Genomic DNA, 14,946 nt, shown 5'->3' with positions numbered 1-14,946 from the left:
TCTTTCCTCATGCACATAACTTTTTGTTATGGATTGGAGTGTTACAATTCCTTTAGCTGTGTAGTTTTATTGAGTTAATACCAATGGTGTAATGTTGTTTGGACAGCTGCAATGGAAATATATAAATATTGAATTGAAAGATTGTTGATGTGTTGAATACTTATTTCCCCCACCGTATATGGCAGACATCAGGAGCACACAGCCTAAATCGATGTTTAATCAGATGAAATTTCAATTGTAGATGCACCTTTGACCTCTGATTCCTTGCTTCAGTCAACAGTGCAGCATTAACTACTGTACACTGTTGACAAATGTTTCCCTCAATGCTGATGACAGTAATGAATGGACTGGTTTGGATGGACATTTTTACAAAAATATTTGTTCTTTTTTACATTGTTGTGGAAATGTGTCACCGATTTCTGAAAACGTTAGTATTTAGTTCCAATGTGTATATTTCCTGGCATCACAAGCAGAGCATTTGAGCTGAAAGATGTTGTAGTATATTGTCATTAGACAGAACGACTCCCATTGATGAAAAATACTCTCGATGACTTGACAGGAATTGTTCTCCCATTCTTTCTGTTTTAACTCTCTGCCTCCATCTGTCTGTCTTTCTGTCTCCTCTCCTCTCTCCATCCCTCTCTCCTCTCCTCACTCCATCCCTCTCTCCTCTCCTCACTCCATCCCTCTCTCCTCTCCTCTCTCCTCTCCTCACTCCGTCCCTCTCTCCTCTCCTCTCTCCATCCCTCTCTCCTCACTCCATCCCTCTCCTCTCCTCTCTCCATCCCTCTCTCCTCACTCCATCCCTCTCTCCTCTCCTCACTCCATCCCTCTTTCCTCTCCTCTCTCCATCCCTCTCTCCTCTCCTCACTCCATCCCTCTCTCCTCTCCTCACTCCATCCCTCTCACCTCTCCTCACTCCATCCCTCTCTCCTCTCCTCTCTCCATCCCTCTCTCCTCTCCTCTCTCCATCCCTCTCTCCTCTCCTCTCTCCATCTCTCTCTCCTCTCCTCACTCCATCCTTCTCTCCTCTCCTCTCTCCATCCCTCTCTCCTCTCCTCACTCCATGCCTCTCTCCTCTCCTCTCTCCATCCCTCTCTCCTCACTCCATCCCTCTCTCCTCACTCCATCCCTCTCTCCTCTCCTCTCTCCATCCCTCTCTCCTCTCCTCTCTCCATCCCTCTCTCCTCTCCTCACTCCATGCCTCTCTCCTCTCCTCACTCCATCCCTCTCTCCTCTCCTCACTCCATCCCTCTCTCCTCTCCTCACTCCATCCCTCCTCTCCTCTCTCCATCCCTCTCTCCTCTCCTCATTCCATCCCTCTCTCCTCTCCTCACTCCATCCCTCCTCTCCTCTCTCCATCCCTCTCTCCTCTCCTCTCTCCATCCCTCTCTCCTCTCCTCTTTCCATCCCTCTCTTCTCTCCTCTCTCCATCCCTCTCTCCTCTCCTCTCTCCATCCCTCTCTCCTCTCCTCACTCCATCCCTCTCTCCTCTCCTCTCTCCATCCCTCTCTCCTCATTCCATCCCTCTCTCCTCACTCCATCCCTCTCTCCTCTCTCCATCCCTCTCTGCTCTCCTCACTCCATCCCTCTCTCCTCTCCTCACTTCTTCCCTCTCTCCTCTCCTCTCTCCTCTCCTCACTCCATCCCTCTCTCCTCTCCTCTCTCCATCCCTCTCTCCTCTCCTCTCTCCATCCCTCTCTCCTCTCTCCTCTCTCCATCCCTTTCTCCTCTCCTCTCTCCATCCCTCTCTCCTCTCCTCCTCCAGAGATGCCCAGTCAGACGGAGACAGTCTCTCAGAGCACACTGAGCCGATATTGACGATCAACAACAATGGTGGCGGAGGGACCGGCGCTAGCCGCGATGCAGAGAGACCAGGGTGAGAATTGGCAGGGGCAGGTCTGCTTTCTGTCTTGTTTGTGTGAGGTGGTGTATGGGGGCTTTCACTGTATGTGTGCATTCTAGTCTCTTGTTTTTTGCAGGAATCCCTTTCAACACCCTACTGAATTTATTTATGATATCACCTCTGCCTCGGCCTCATTCAGTTTTAGTTCACATATTGACATTGGACTCTCCCCTGTGTTGCTTTCAACAATCAGTGTCCAATGTCAACACTCAAGTAGTACACACACACACACACACACACACACACACACACACACACACACACACACACACGCAAACACTAACAATAACATAGAAATGCAGGCTAGCTTTGAACTCGACGTGAACTCGCCTTATCATCTCTGAACAGTATTTAAACACCACAAGAAAACAATCTGGTGTACAGTACATACACACACACACACACACATGCACACACACACACACACACACACACACACACACACACACACACACACACACATGCTGGTGCTGAACCCATTTCAGGTCACCTTTGCCACTTACCCAGTGTGTGTGTGTGTGTGTGTGTGTGTGAGTGTGTGTGTGTGTGTGTGTGTGTGTGTGTGTGTGTGTGTGTGTGTGTGTGTGCGTGCGTGCGTGCGTGCGTGCGTGCGTGCGTGCGTGCGTGCGTGCGTGCGTGCGTGCGTGCGTGCGTGCGTGCGTGCGTGCGTGTGTGAGTGTGTGAGCTGTCATCCAGAATCAGTATCAGAATCGCTTTTTTTTCCACAGAGTAAAATTCTTGGGTTCAGGTTCCATTAGACATTGGCATTGGCAGCAGAATACACAATCAATAATAAAACAAGCAGGACATAAAAACAACAACAACCAGCGATCAACAACAGTAAAGTAGCAGCCTCCACACGCAAGGCCTCATCAGCCTAGACGTTTTTAGGGACTCAGTAGAGGGGAAAGCGGGTGTCTTTAGGAGACGTAGTGCTGAGGGGCAGAAGATGCCTAAAGACACCCGCTTTCCCCTCTACTGTGTCCCTAAACACTTCTATTGCCCCCCTTGTACTGTTTCTCTGTTTCTCCAGTGTCAAAAAACAAAACAAAAAAAAACTAGGTTTAGAAGAAGGTGATAGAAGAAGGTTTTTCCTTCTATCAATGGCCCCCGGGCCTGAGCTGGATTACTCTTCCTGCTACGAATGGTGGACTGATGATTCTCATGCTTAGTATTCAAATGTATTGATTGTAAGTCGCTTTGGAATAAGGCGTCTGCTAAATGCCAAAAATGTAAATGTAAATGTCATCAGCCTGGACCGTGTCTCTCTGTGTGTCTCAGGAGCAGCAGCAGCGCCCCCTTGAGGCCTCCCAGGGACATGGACCTCATGAGCGCCGTGGGCCTCCAGCCCCGCCCCCCCGCCCCCTCCGTGACCTCCCAGGGCACCCAGACGCTCCTCCCCCAGCTGCACAACGCCCAGACCCAGACGGACCGTACGGACCCCCAGGGGCCCGGTACCTCCCGGGCCTCACAAGCCACAGACGGTAAGGGTCGTTTACATTTGACAGATTTCGACTTACATTGCAACGAGTGCATTATACATTTCAGCATATACGGTCCCAGCGGGAATCGAACCCACAACCTAAGCGTTGTTAGCTCCATGCTCCACCAACTGAGCCGCAGTTAATGTGTGTCTATAACCAGGGGTGCACATAACTGGTGCGCCAGTGCGCATGCGTCGCCAAAATGCATGCTGCGCGGCAGATCAGCCGCATGATGGCGCTTTTGCGCACCAAAAAAAAAAAAAAAAAAAATTGATCACAAAAAAAACATCCTCTACCATGGTTGAAATTGAGGACAGTGATAATTTACAGCAGTCAAGAGAGCAGTGATGATGACGATTAAGCTTGTAGCATAAATAAATGCTTAGGCTGTAACTTTTTGTTGAAAAGTTGATTTCAGTGTTTACAGAACAGAGCAGTGCTTAAAGAGATGTCAGTTGATTTCAGTGTGTTTAAAGAACAGACATTCAGTTAGTGCTTAAAGAGATGTCAGTTGATTTCATTGTGTTTAAAGGAGTCTGACAGACTTTCATGCTTAAAGAGCAGTCATTTGATTTTGCATTTGTTTATTTTGTTTTGCACACAATCATTTGTTCGTTCATCTTTATTTATGAATAAATGTCGTTTTGCTAATATAAGTTATCCATGTATCCCTTTTTCATCCATCCTGTGGGACGGGTCGTGACTCGCGAGCTCGGGGAGCACCAAGCAGCATCCCTAGGTGCTCCTCTGAGCACTGGCCCCAAAAAGTTATGTGCACCCCTGTCTATAACGTATGTTTGTACCACATTATGACTATCACATTTCGTGGCGTTAGAATTATAAGGTTCTATCTCCATTTTTGTCAAAATTGAGTTTTTTACATAATCTGATCCATTAGGTGTTTATTAATGCCTGTGTGGTGTTTTTAAAATGTTGACATTTTTGAGTTTGTAATTCATAAAATACAAAGGTTCCATCTCACAAAACATAATGGAATGTAAAAACGTTGACGCTCAATATCTCTGAACTGCCCTAAACGGAGATAGAACCTTATAATTCTAAGCTCACGATTTAGCAGACGCCTTATTCCAAAGCGACTTACAATCGATACATTTGACTAAGCAAGCGAATCATCAATCCACCGGTCGTAGCAGGAAGAGTAATCCAGCTCAGGCCAGGGGCCATTGGCAGTCGTCGTGATAGAAGAAGAAAGAACGATGTATTTTCTTTTTTTTACACTGGAGAAACAGTACAAGGGGGGTAGAAGTAGAAATCTTAGGAGACACAGTGTAGGGGGAAGCATGTGTCTCAGGATCAGCATCTACCTATACTGTAGCTGTATCTCGCCTCCCGATCCCTTCAGCCGTTGACCTTCAGGTAGCTCAGATGCCCCCGCATCCGTTGGTTTTCCGTTTTACACTGCATACAGAAGAGCCGTGTCAACCCTCGTGTCTTAGGTACGATGGGCGGCTGTGGTGCAGGAGGTAGAGCCGCCGTCTAATGATCGCAAGGTTGGCAGATCGGCGGTTCGAGCCCCGGCTGGCCACATGTCGAAGTGTCCTTGGGCAAGACACTGAACCCTAAATTGCTCCCAGTGAGCGGGCCGGCGCCTTGCATGGTAGCTCGCCGCCATTGGTGTGTGAATGTGTGTGTGAATGGGTGAATGAGAGGCCGTTGTAAAGCGCTTTGGATAAAGGCGCTATATAAGTCCGTCCATTTACCATTTACCATTCAGGTACCACGTCTGGTTAAGTCAGCCTCAGATGAATGACAGCATTGCGTTTGGTGTTCCATGCACAATTAGCAAAAGAGCCCAAGGCATCCCTCAAGCATGTTTTAAGCACTTTCACAAATTACCAAATTAGGTCATTTTCGGGATGATGCTCATTTTGTCAATTGTCATTATAATTGAGAAAGTGAACTGTGGAAATCACCCTTTAGCTCCTGTGATTAACGACTACAGTAAACTAGCTACCATTGTAGATTAGCCTAGCATTGGTGGTGGTGATCATGTTAACAATATAAGATCAACATATTACCTCACCCCCTCCATCCATGTATTCACAATCTACACTTAACAACATCCATGCTGTTCTGTTCTGTTTCTACAATTATTGGCTGTGTTGTTATTAATGGGGAATTTGTACGGGTTACGTTTAGGTACGTTTAAGACCTTTAAACAGACCGTTTACAACCCTAATTCAGAACAATGTTTAACAGCAGACTTAAAACAGCCTGCCGTGACCTCATTACAGGAGAGGAGACCTCCAAAGGCTTTCTAGTATCTGGAAACAGGAAGTTAATACGGTTCTTATTTCAGACTCTCAGACCCCCTTAATTAGTGTGCTGTAAGCAAGCAGCACTATTTTTACCGCACATACCGGTATATATGTATTTATTTATTATTTATTATTATAGATACATTTTGCTACAGCTACTCACTCCTCCAACAGTTTTTGCACTACGTAGACATAGTCAAAACGTGCGACTCGTCGTATATTTTGGTGCTATTGTTTTGTGGAAGTTTCCGGTGGATGGCTTGTGAAATATTCAAGTTTTTGTGACGAAATCTGGCCCATGGAATCTTCAGAACCTGAGAGTGTGGCTGTGGGGGTTTTGAAAATGTCCATTTTGACATTTTGTAAACTGCCGCCACGTCTACAGTTTTAAGTCCACACATATCTTACATCAATATCTTAAGCCAGAACATTAATCGTTTTTTACCTTCTGGCTGTTTGTTTGTTGGCTAGCTAACGCAAGTGGCTTGAGACCCGGTTACCATGGTAACGGTCTTAAGTCTAAAAGATAGGGATGGGCAACTTGGATGGTGGTTAAGCTTTTAACTTACATCAAGGTTCAATATCAAGGGATAATGTTTATACTTCTTGGCTTAAATACCCCCATATGGGTTTCGGGGTAGGCCTAAGCACCTTCACAATTTCCACAGAAATTCATGGAAAGCTTTCATGATAAACCTTTCTAATCAAAGCCCTTTCCATAGAATTCGTGCCTCTCTAGTTGCCTTGGGTCCTTGGTTAGTTGGAAAGGATAATTAGAGTCCATTGGTCATCGTCTCTACACACACACACACACACACACACACACACACACACACACACACACACACACACACACACACACACACACCCTCCAGTCTCTGCATAAGGAACTTAGAGCAAAGGATCTTAACAGATCACAGAAACGGATGTCTAGAAGAAGATATTGGGTCTCATCCAAAAAGACCCTCACTGGAGGGGCCTCCGAAGTCTTATTACATCATCATTCCAGCCTCTCTGTGTCTCCCAGTCACACCTCTGGGAGCTGGAGCGCAATCAGAGGAAATTAGACCTGGGTGGCACCGTTTGGTCTCTGCCTTGTAAGATAATGCGCCCCCTCTTCTGATGGGCTTTTGATAGTCATATGGGTTTTCATATCAGACTCATAAGGCATAATACAGTACACAAGGGTCCATTCCCTCATTCTTGTTATGTTGTACACATTGTATTACTGGATGTTGGAGGCATTTACAAAACATTACTACCCCTCCATTAAAGTCATCACTGATGAATTATGAAAACAATAAGCACTGGTACCAGGCCAGGGTTTATCATCGAAAGCTTTCATGATAAACCTTTATAATCAAAGAAAGCCCTTTCATTTTTCAACCACAACCCATGTCAGCTAGTCAACTGATTAGTTATTTATTGTGTGTTAGATTTTACATTTTGTTCTTTTGTAATGGTTGACTGGTGTTGTCTTATCAAGTTTTGTCATTCTAGCACGATGCCCCGCTTCGCCTGAACTACCTGTCTTATAAATAGTGGACCGATTCTTGATTTTTAAAGATTTTCACATCTGCGGAAATATAGTGTCATCTTTACTTACTGCAGGTTTTACTTCTAAACTTCTAATCGAGTCATGCAATCATGTAACTAAGGAATTAGCTGGAAAGAAACGTATGCATGGATTTTGTTGTTGTTGTTGAATAGTCATGATTGGTTTAAGGTGAGACATTTATCTGTCCTGTTGTAACTATTTTAGCCAGGCTATTTTTTCGTCCTTCCCATAATGGTTTGCCATGTTATCAGACAGATCAATGTGGAGTCTCGCTCTCTGTCGTAAGAGAATGGGTCGACTGGTATAAATAAACCTGATATCTGTCTGAAATAGAGAGAATAGAGACCCATTGTATCTATGGGCCCAGTCAGATCTCCATTTAGATCTGTTCTAACTGTGTCTCTCTCTCTCTGTGCATTTCAGCGTGCTTCTCATACTAGGCTGATCTATGGGAGTGTAGGCTGACAAGGGAGGGAGCCAGGAGTTAGATGGTTATAAATGTTGATTGCTCTGACTCCCAACCTGTCCCCCCCTTGAAAAGTTGGCTGTGCCACTCAGATTCCTATCTCTCTGGTAGAAATGAGTTCATGAAGTGAGGTGTATTCCTCTCACATTCCCAGTCCCGACTCCCAACTACTGTATATGAAACAAACACTGAGGAATCCCTGCAAGAGTGTGTGTCCCTTTTATCGGTGGTTTTTAGATGGTCCTATATAATTTGTAGTGTTTTTGGATTATGTAATTTGGGTTTCACGTTATCTTAATTTTAGCTGATATACCGGTAATGTATAATGTCTGTAAATGTAGCAGCTCAAGGAACTTTGAGGATTGATTTCAGCAGTTTTGTATGCAAGTCACCTTTTCCCCCCATTGTTCTCCAAATGTATAGAGTTATGGAGCAGCCTTAGACTGTCTGGAGAGCTACTATTAATCCTTGAAAAACACAAGCGGGACTGATGAAAAATAGAATGTTCATTTCATCACAATTGTATATTGTGTAGTGTGGGTGGAAATAATGACCCAACTGTGAATTTCAGGTACTGGCTATACATACCAAATCAGATAAACCAAAAAGTTTGCCTTTTACTGCACTGTAATACAATGGGCCTACAAAGGGAAGTTAGGGAATTAGTGGGAAGTTAGTTATTTATGGTCATTTAGCAACTGAATCATCCAGATCCCTCCACACACAGTACTGTGGGCTAGCGTTGCTATTTGGTCTCCCGTGCACGCCTGATGGAGTAGTGATACCTGCCAGTGGAGAGAGGAGGAGGAGGAGGAGGAGGAGAGGAGGAGAGGAGGAGGAGAGGAGGAGAGGAGGAGGAGGAGGAGTGGAGGAGGAGAGGAGGAGAGGAGGAGAGGAGGAGGATGAGAGGAGGAGGAGGAGAGGAGGAGGAGGAGAGGAGAGGGGGAGAGGAGGAGGAGGAGAAGGAGGAGGAGGAGAGGAGGAGGAGAGGAGGAGGAGGAGGAGGAGAGGAGGGGAGGAGGAGGAGGAGGAGAGGAGGAGGAGGAGAGGAGGAGGGGAGGAGGAGAGGAGGAGGGGAGGAGGAGGAGGAGGAGGAGGAGGAGGGGGGAGGGGGAGGAGGAGGAGGAGGAGGGGAGGAGGAGGAGGAGGAGGAGGGGGGGAGGAGGAGGGGAGGAGGAGGGGGAGGAGGAGGAGGAGGAGAGGAGAGGAGGAGGAGGAGGAGGAGGAGGAGGAGGAGGAGGAGGAGGGGAGGAGGAGGAGAGGAGGAGGCATTGGGAATGCGCCTCTGCACATCTCTGCATGTAACACAACGTTGTTGCCCCTCAGGCGTATCCTTGTTCAGTTCATTTGAAACGGCTTAGGCAATGATGTGATAAATAGATGAATACTATCTATTATTATGTTAGAGGCCAGAGGAACCAGACCTACAGTTCAGTATTCAAGCCTTGGTTTGACAGTGGAGAGACTTTGCCAGGTCATTGTTTTCAAATGTCAGACTTTGCTGAGGTGCTGGAACTGAAGAGTATCAATAGAGTGCAAAATAACAGCATCCGTACACTCAAACACTGTGCAAAAAAACGTTGTTTATTGCAAGCTTTCGGTCATAGACCTGACGCAGTGTTTGAGTGTGCGGATGCTGTTATGTTATTTTGCACTTTCACATTGATGACAGAAATATTCCACGTTTAGCTTATGGAAAAAACACTGCAGTCCTTATTTGTTTTGTATTTCCTTAATAAAGCCCATCTCTACATCTCTCATACATCTAGAAAATCATCTGAAAAACAAAGAAAAAACAAACTTTAGGAGGTAAAGAAACTAACCAACCACGACGTTTGTGCTGCATCCTATCAACAAAGGCAATACACTGGTAAAGTGGAACTGGGAGAGACCCAGACAAAGCACTGCACAACTGACTGATGAAAGTTGTATATTAGAAGTATTTGACTGTCAAACTTGATCCCATGATAATAAAATTGATTAGTGTTCATGCCCCGTGCGTTCCCCCATGGACGTCACCAAATGCTGCGTTCCCTCCTTTGTGATGCTTTGCCAGTGTAGTGGTTTTATCTTCTTCATGTTATACTGGGAAATGTTTGTCTCTCTAGAGTAGGGGTGAAATCTAGCACTCAAGGAAGGCCCATTTCCTTCCTGTAAGGGGTGAGCCAAGATCTGTGGCGCAGTGAACAATTCTGACTATGGACAGTTTGTTTTGTTTGTTTGTGGGTCTTTCTGCCTTTTAGTTTTCTCTCCAGCAAGTGAAATGCATGCTTGATCGGGTTGAGATCAGGTGATTGACTCGGCCATTGCAGAATATTCCACTTCTTTGCCTTAAAAACCTCCTGGGTTGCTTTCGCAGTATGTTTTGAGTCATTGTCCATCTGCACTGTGAATTGCCGTCCAATCGACTATGCTGAATTTGGCTGAGTCCGAGGAGACAGTACATCCCTAAACACTTAGGGAAACAGAATTCATCCGTCTGCTTCTGTCTTCTGTCACATCATCAATAAACATGAGTGACCCAGTGGCATTGGAAGGCATGCATGTCCATGCCATCACCGTTCTTTTACAGATGATGTGGAATGCTTCGGATCATGAGTCGTTCTTCCGAGCCTTATACTCCATACTAATAATATCATGGTTGGAGTACATTTAGCAGCCAAATAATATTTCCATTGTCATGTCAGTTTTGCAGCTCTGGCTGTCTGTCTGTCTCCAGTGACGTTCCACTCTACCAGTTCCTAACCCACAGCTCTGACCAGCATCACTGCCCCCCCCGACTCTCTCCAGCCACCCCCCCCTCTCTCCAGCCCCCCCCCCCCCCCCCCCCCCTCTCTCCGGCCCCCCTCCACCCTGCGCGTGAGACAGAGAGCGTGAGACACAAGGTGACACTTTTCTACCTGCTGTCGTTAAGGCGGCGCCACACCTCAGCGAGCCCCCCTGGCGTGACGGCCCCCCCCCCCGGGGGTCACCCACATCAGTCTCCTCTAATTCGGCGTGGCGGAGGGTGACGGGGCCGCGGCGTTGAGCGGTGTGATTAACCCAAATGATAATTTCTCCCACGGAGAGAGACCGCGGGGATGAGAGCAGCTCTGTGATTCCCCACAGCGCTGCTGAGGCTGTGTGTGTGTGTGTGTGTGTGTGTGTGTGTGTGTGTGTGGGTGTGTGGGTGTGTGTTTGTGTGTGTGTGTTCGTGTGTGTGTGTGTGTGTGTGTGTGTGTTCGTGTGTTCGTGTGTGTGTGTGTGTGTGTGTGTGTGTGTTTGTGTGTGTGTGTGTGTGTGTGTGCATGCGCAGATTGTGTGGGTGTGTGTGTGTGTGTGTGTGTGGGTGTGGGTGTGTGGGTGTGTGTGTGTGCGTGCGTGCGTGCAGATTGTGTGGGTGTGTGTGTGTGTGTGTGTGCGTGCGTGCAGATTGTGTGTGTGTGTGTGTGTGGGGGGGGGGGGGGGACATGCTTGAGAGGTGACACAGGGCAGTGGCATAATAAAGGAGATGCTCTCTGATTCCACATAAAGATGATTTAAACTCGGCTGCCTGCTGTCCAACGGGGGCCTGACTAACAGCTGGGTGAGACGGTGTGTGTTTTACTGGGCAGCCTCAGTACAGGTCAGTCAGGAGGACATGTGGTTTATTGTCTGGGTCCCCAGGACAATGATGCTGTTAAAAAACCGGAGATAGCTTGTGGTTCCCGGGGTCAACATAATTATTTTTGTCTCTATGAAATTGTTTATGTTTATCTGAATTACACAGATGACACAGATAACATAACAGTCTTTCTGTTTAGTGAGGGGGTTGTTATTGTTAGGACCATTTTCAGCTTTTCCCTCAGTCGTTAAATAATAATATATAATATATTATGCCATTTAGCTGTTGCTTTTGATCAAAGCGACTTACATTGCAGTGAGTGCATGCATATATTTTTTTCAGTATGATCCCAGCGGGGACACAAGCATATGGCAATTGTCACTTCATGTGCTGTGGTGATGGACGCCCCCATAGACTTGTAGCTGTCAATCTACCACTATAAAGCTTACACTCTTCACACTAGAACAGCCGTGCCTTTTTTTTACCTACTGTAAGAGCCGCCTCGGCTCGCCTCTTTAAAATGCTAACCTGCTATTTACACACAACGACCACTAGTTAGCCTGCTTCCTACACAGAAAAACTTCAAAGTAGCTTTATACTAGCTTATCCTGGTGTGATTTTGAAAATGTAAGGATACTGGGGTGGTAGAACACACATATCTAGGAAAACTCATGACAAGGAGGATCCTGAAATTTGATCGAGTGCAAAGATATACAATTTTTCTTTACTCACAGGGGTCAAATGACCCCTCATAACTGATTAAGTGTTTTCAGTATGATCCCAGCAGGGACACAAGCATATGGCAATTGTCACTTCATGTACTGTAGTAGGTTTGTAGCTGGTGTAGTGGTTTTATATCATGTTATACTGAGAAATGTTAGTCTCTACAGTAGTGGCGAAGCTAGCAGTGGGTGGGGTGGGGCACAGGTTATGGGGGCATGCTCCACGGGGAAGAATATCAACTTTAAAATCTGGATTTACAGTCGATTTTAGCATGAGAATAGCTCTACCCCCCTGTACAGACCTCGCCATCCCCTCTACCCCCCTGTACAGACCTCTTCATCCCCTCTACCCACCTCTACAGACCTCTTCATCCCCTCTACCCCCCTGTACAGACCTCTTCATCCCCTCTACCCACCTCTACAGACCTCTTCATCACCTCTACCCACCTCTACATCTCCTCTACCCACCTCTACAGACCTCTCCATCCCCTCTACCCCCTGTACAGACCTCTCCATCCCCTCTAGACCCCAATTGAAATAAGCCAGTGGCTTTCTTGGGTTTTTATCCTGTTAGTTGACCTTGTATGTAATATGTACTTTCATGTACCTACTTCTGCAAATCTTCTAATAAAGTTTTCAATCAATCAATCAAAGCACTCAAGGAAGGCCCATTTCCTTCCTGTAAGGGATGGGCCAAGATCTGTGGCGCAGGGAATAATTCTGACTATGGACACGGCCCATAACTTGTGTAATCACAGATTTGTATAATATGATTGGTTCCCAAGAATGGTGACCTCATGACCAAGGACAGTTCTATAAATATGAGTCGCACCCATCGTTGGAGGCTTGCTTCTTGCTTTTGGGCTATTGCTTCTTGCTTATTGGTCTGCTCATTTCTCTCTGCGCTCATGTAACTTGGCTTAATAAAAGGCCTCTTTGGAGACAATTGATCTAAGCTCTTTGTGCTTTGTAAGTTCTACTAAATCTATTAAGAATCAATTATATCCACGACACTGGTTTGTAGCTGTCAATCTACTGCTATAAAGCTTACACTCTTAACGTACTGTGCTGTTGAGTGAGCGTGCAGACAGGTTACAGGCGACAGACACCAGGAGCGCTGCTACCGGCCTTGCGCCCTCAGACCAGACGTTTCAAAAGCAAGAACTGTGTGTTCATCTAGTTATGTGTAGTTATGTGTTTTTAGCATGTCGATGTTCTCTCAGCATGTTGTGATGTTATTAAAATACAGTTTAGACCTTCATAGCGATGTGTTTTGTTAGCCGCTAGCTGTTAGCAGCGTTTGTAGCTGTCGTTGCGTTTAGAGTCACTTTTTTCCCCCATTCAGTGTTTGAGGTGTACCAATATTCAAATACGCCTGTCGTGTTAAATGCTTCTCCGATTTCAATCGGAGATTCAATCAGAGATTACAATCTGTAGTTTAAGCACATGTAAAAAAAACAGAAAAATTACTTTAGCTACTGGTTGCACATTTCACATTTCAGCAGCTGTCACATATGATGGAGAACCGGCACCCCACTCCGACAGCTCCTCTACCCAACCCCCCCTCCGACAGCTCCTCTACCCAACCCCCCCTCCGACAGCTCCTCTACCCAACCCCCCCTCCAACGCCACGGCGCACGTTTCCAAAGCAATTCCCCCCCAGCCGTCTGCCTTGTTGATTCAATGGGTTTCCAGAGATGAAAAAGAATATCCTTGGAACCTTTTTCACTCGAGAAAGTCAGTCAATGTCACAAACCGCCCAGATATCCGCCATTTTGGGAAGTGTAAGTGTGACACGTATCGGTAGAAAGCTGCGTTCTCGGCCAGATTTTTTCGCATCATTAATTTTGACTTTTTCCTCATCTCCCACACTTTTGCATTGGGCAGCCCTCCAATATGGGCTTTCATCCTTCTCATCCTTCCACCGCGCAGATGGAGCAGCGAAACGCCACCCATCTAATCCTCTCCCCCTCACTGTGACTAAAGATGTGTTTAGGAAGCATGTTGGAGGGATGCGGTTCAACAGATCACAGGGATCACAGGGTTCCCCTCCTCACTAGTCACTGGCTGGGAGGGAAACCAGGTTATATAAAGCGTCATCCTCATTGTGTAGGCCTGCTGGGTAGTACGGAGTTAGTGTTTGCAGGATTTAGAGAGGCATTGTCCTTATAAGTCTTACAGGAGGGGGGAAAGTGTTCAACACATCAACAATAGTTTTTTCTTCTTACAACGTATTTCCATTGCAGTTATTCACGGGACATTTAGACCGGAATCAGAATCAGAATCGCTTTTGTTACATCAACGTACGGGTACACAGAGTCAAATTCTTAGGTTCAGGTTTCTTCGACATTGGCATTGCAGCAGAATACAAAGTCAACAATAAATAGAATAAAGTAAAAAATAAGTAAGGTGATAATAAAAAAGTAGAAATGACATGATATGGTGATGGTAGCTGTACTACAGCGGGACCAGTCATACTGCAGTAGAACAGTAGTGCAAAATGCTGTACTAACAATAAGGAAATGTTTGAAGCATTCTAATTGTTTCTACTGACATTTAAAGTATTCTAATACTTTTTACTGACATTTGAACACTTAAGAGCTCAATAACTAGTTAAAATTTAGGGTTTTTTCACCATGAATATTTCTGGGTAGATAAAAGAGCATGGCTTAAGTAACCTAATGAAATGTTAACACGCGTTGAATTTTTTATATGAAATTCATAGTCTTGGGACGCAGAAATGACACATCTTGTCTTTGGCCCACTATTATAGAAGATTAAAGCTTACAAATAGAACTAAATGTGTCGTCGTCTCTCCCACAACAAACAACGTTTTAACGTTTACCGTGTTGTTCCCCCTCTCTCCTGTAGGTGGCGTGAGTCTCCCTTCCCCAAGCAGCAGCATGGAGGTGGTCCCTGAGACCCCACCCCCACCCCCATTGCACCAG

General features: G+C 45.9%; 1 protein-coding gene across 1 annotated transcript in view; it reads left to right on the top strand.

The window, feature by feature from the left end:
* The window catches only part of LOC308154855 (activating molecule in BECN1-regulated autophagy protein 1A-like), a gene marked incomplete at both ends in the record, with an annotated part of 167,542 nt that overhangs the window by 94,947 nt on the left and 57,649 nt on the right, over positions 1-14,946 (top strand). The window contains 2 exons of the mRNA XM_080528073.1: positions 1,769-1,879; positions 3,191-3,390. Coding sequence (XP_080384199.1) covers positions 1,769-1,879; positions 3,191-3,390 — 311 coding nt within the window. The remainder of the gene's footprint in view (positions 1-1,768; positions 1,880-3,190; positions 3,391-14,946) is intronic.

Source organism: Nansenia antarctica (assembly GCF_963989245.1).
Source record: "Nansenia antarctica genome assembly, chromosome: 4".
Lineage (NCBI taxonomy): Eukaryota > Metazoa > Chordata > Actinopteri > Argentiniformes > Microstomatidae > Nansenia > Nansenia antarctica.
This window is presented reverse-complemented; position numbering and strand designations above follow the sequence as displayed.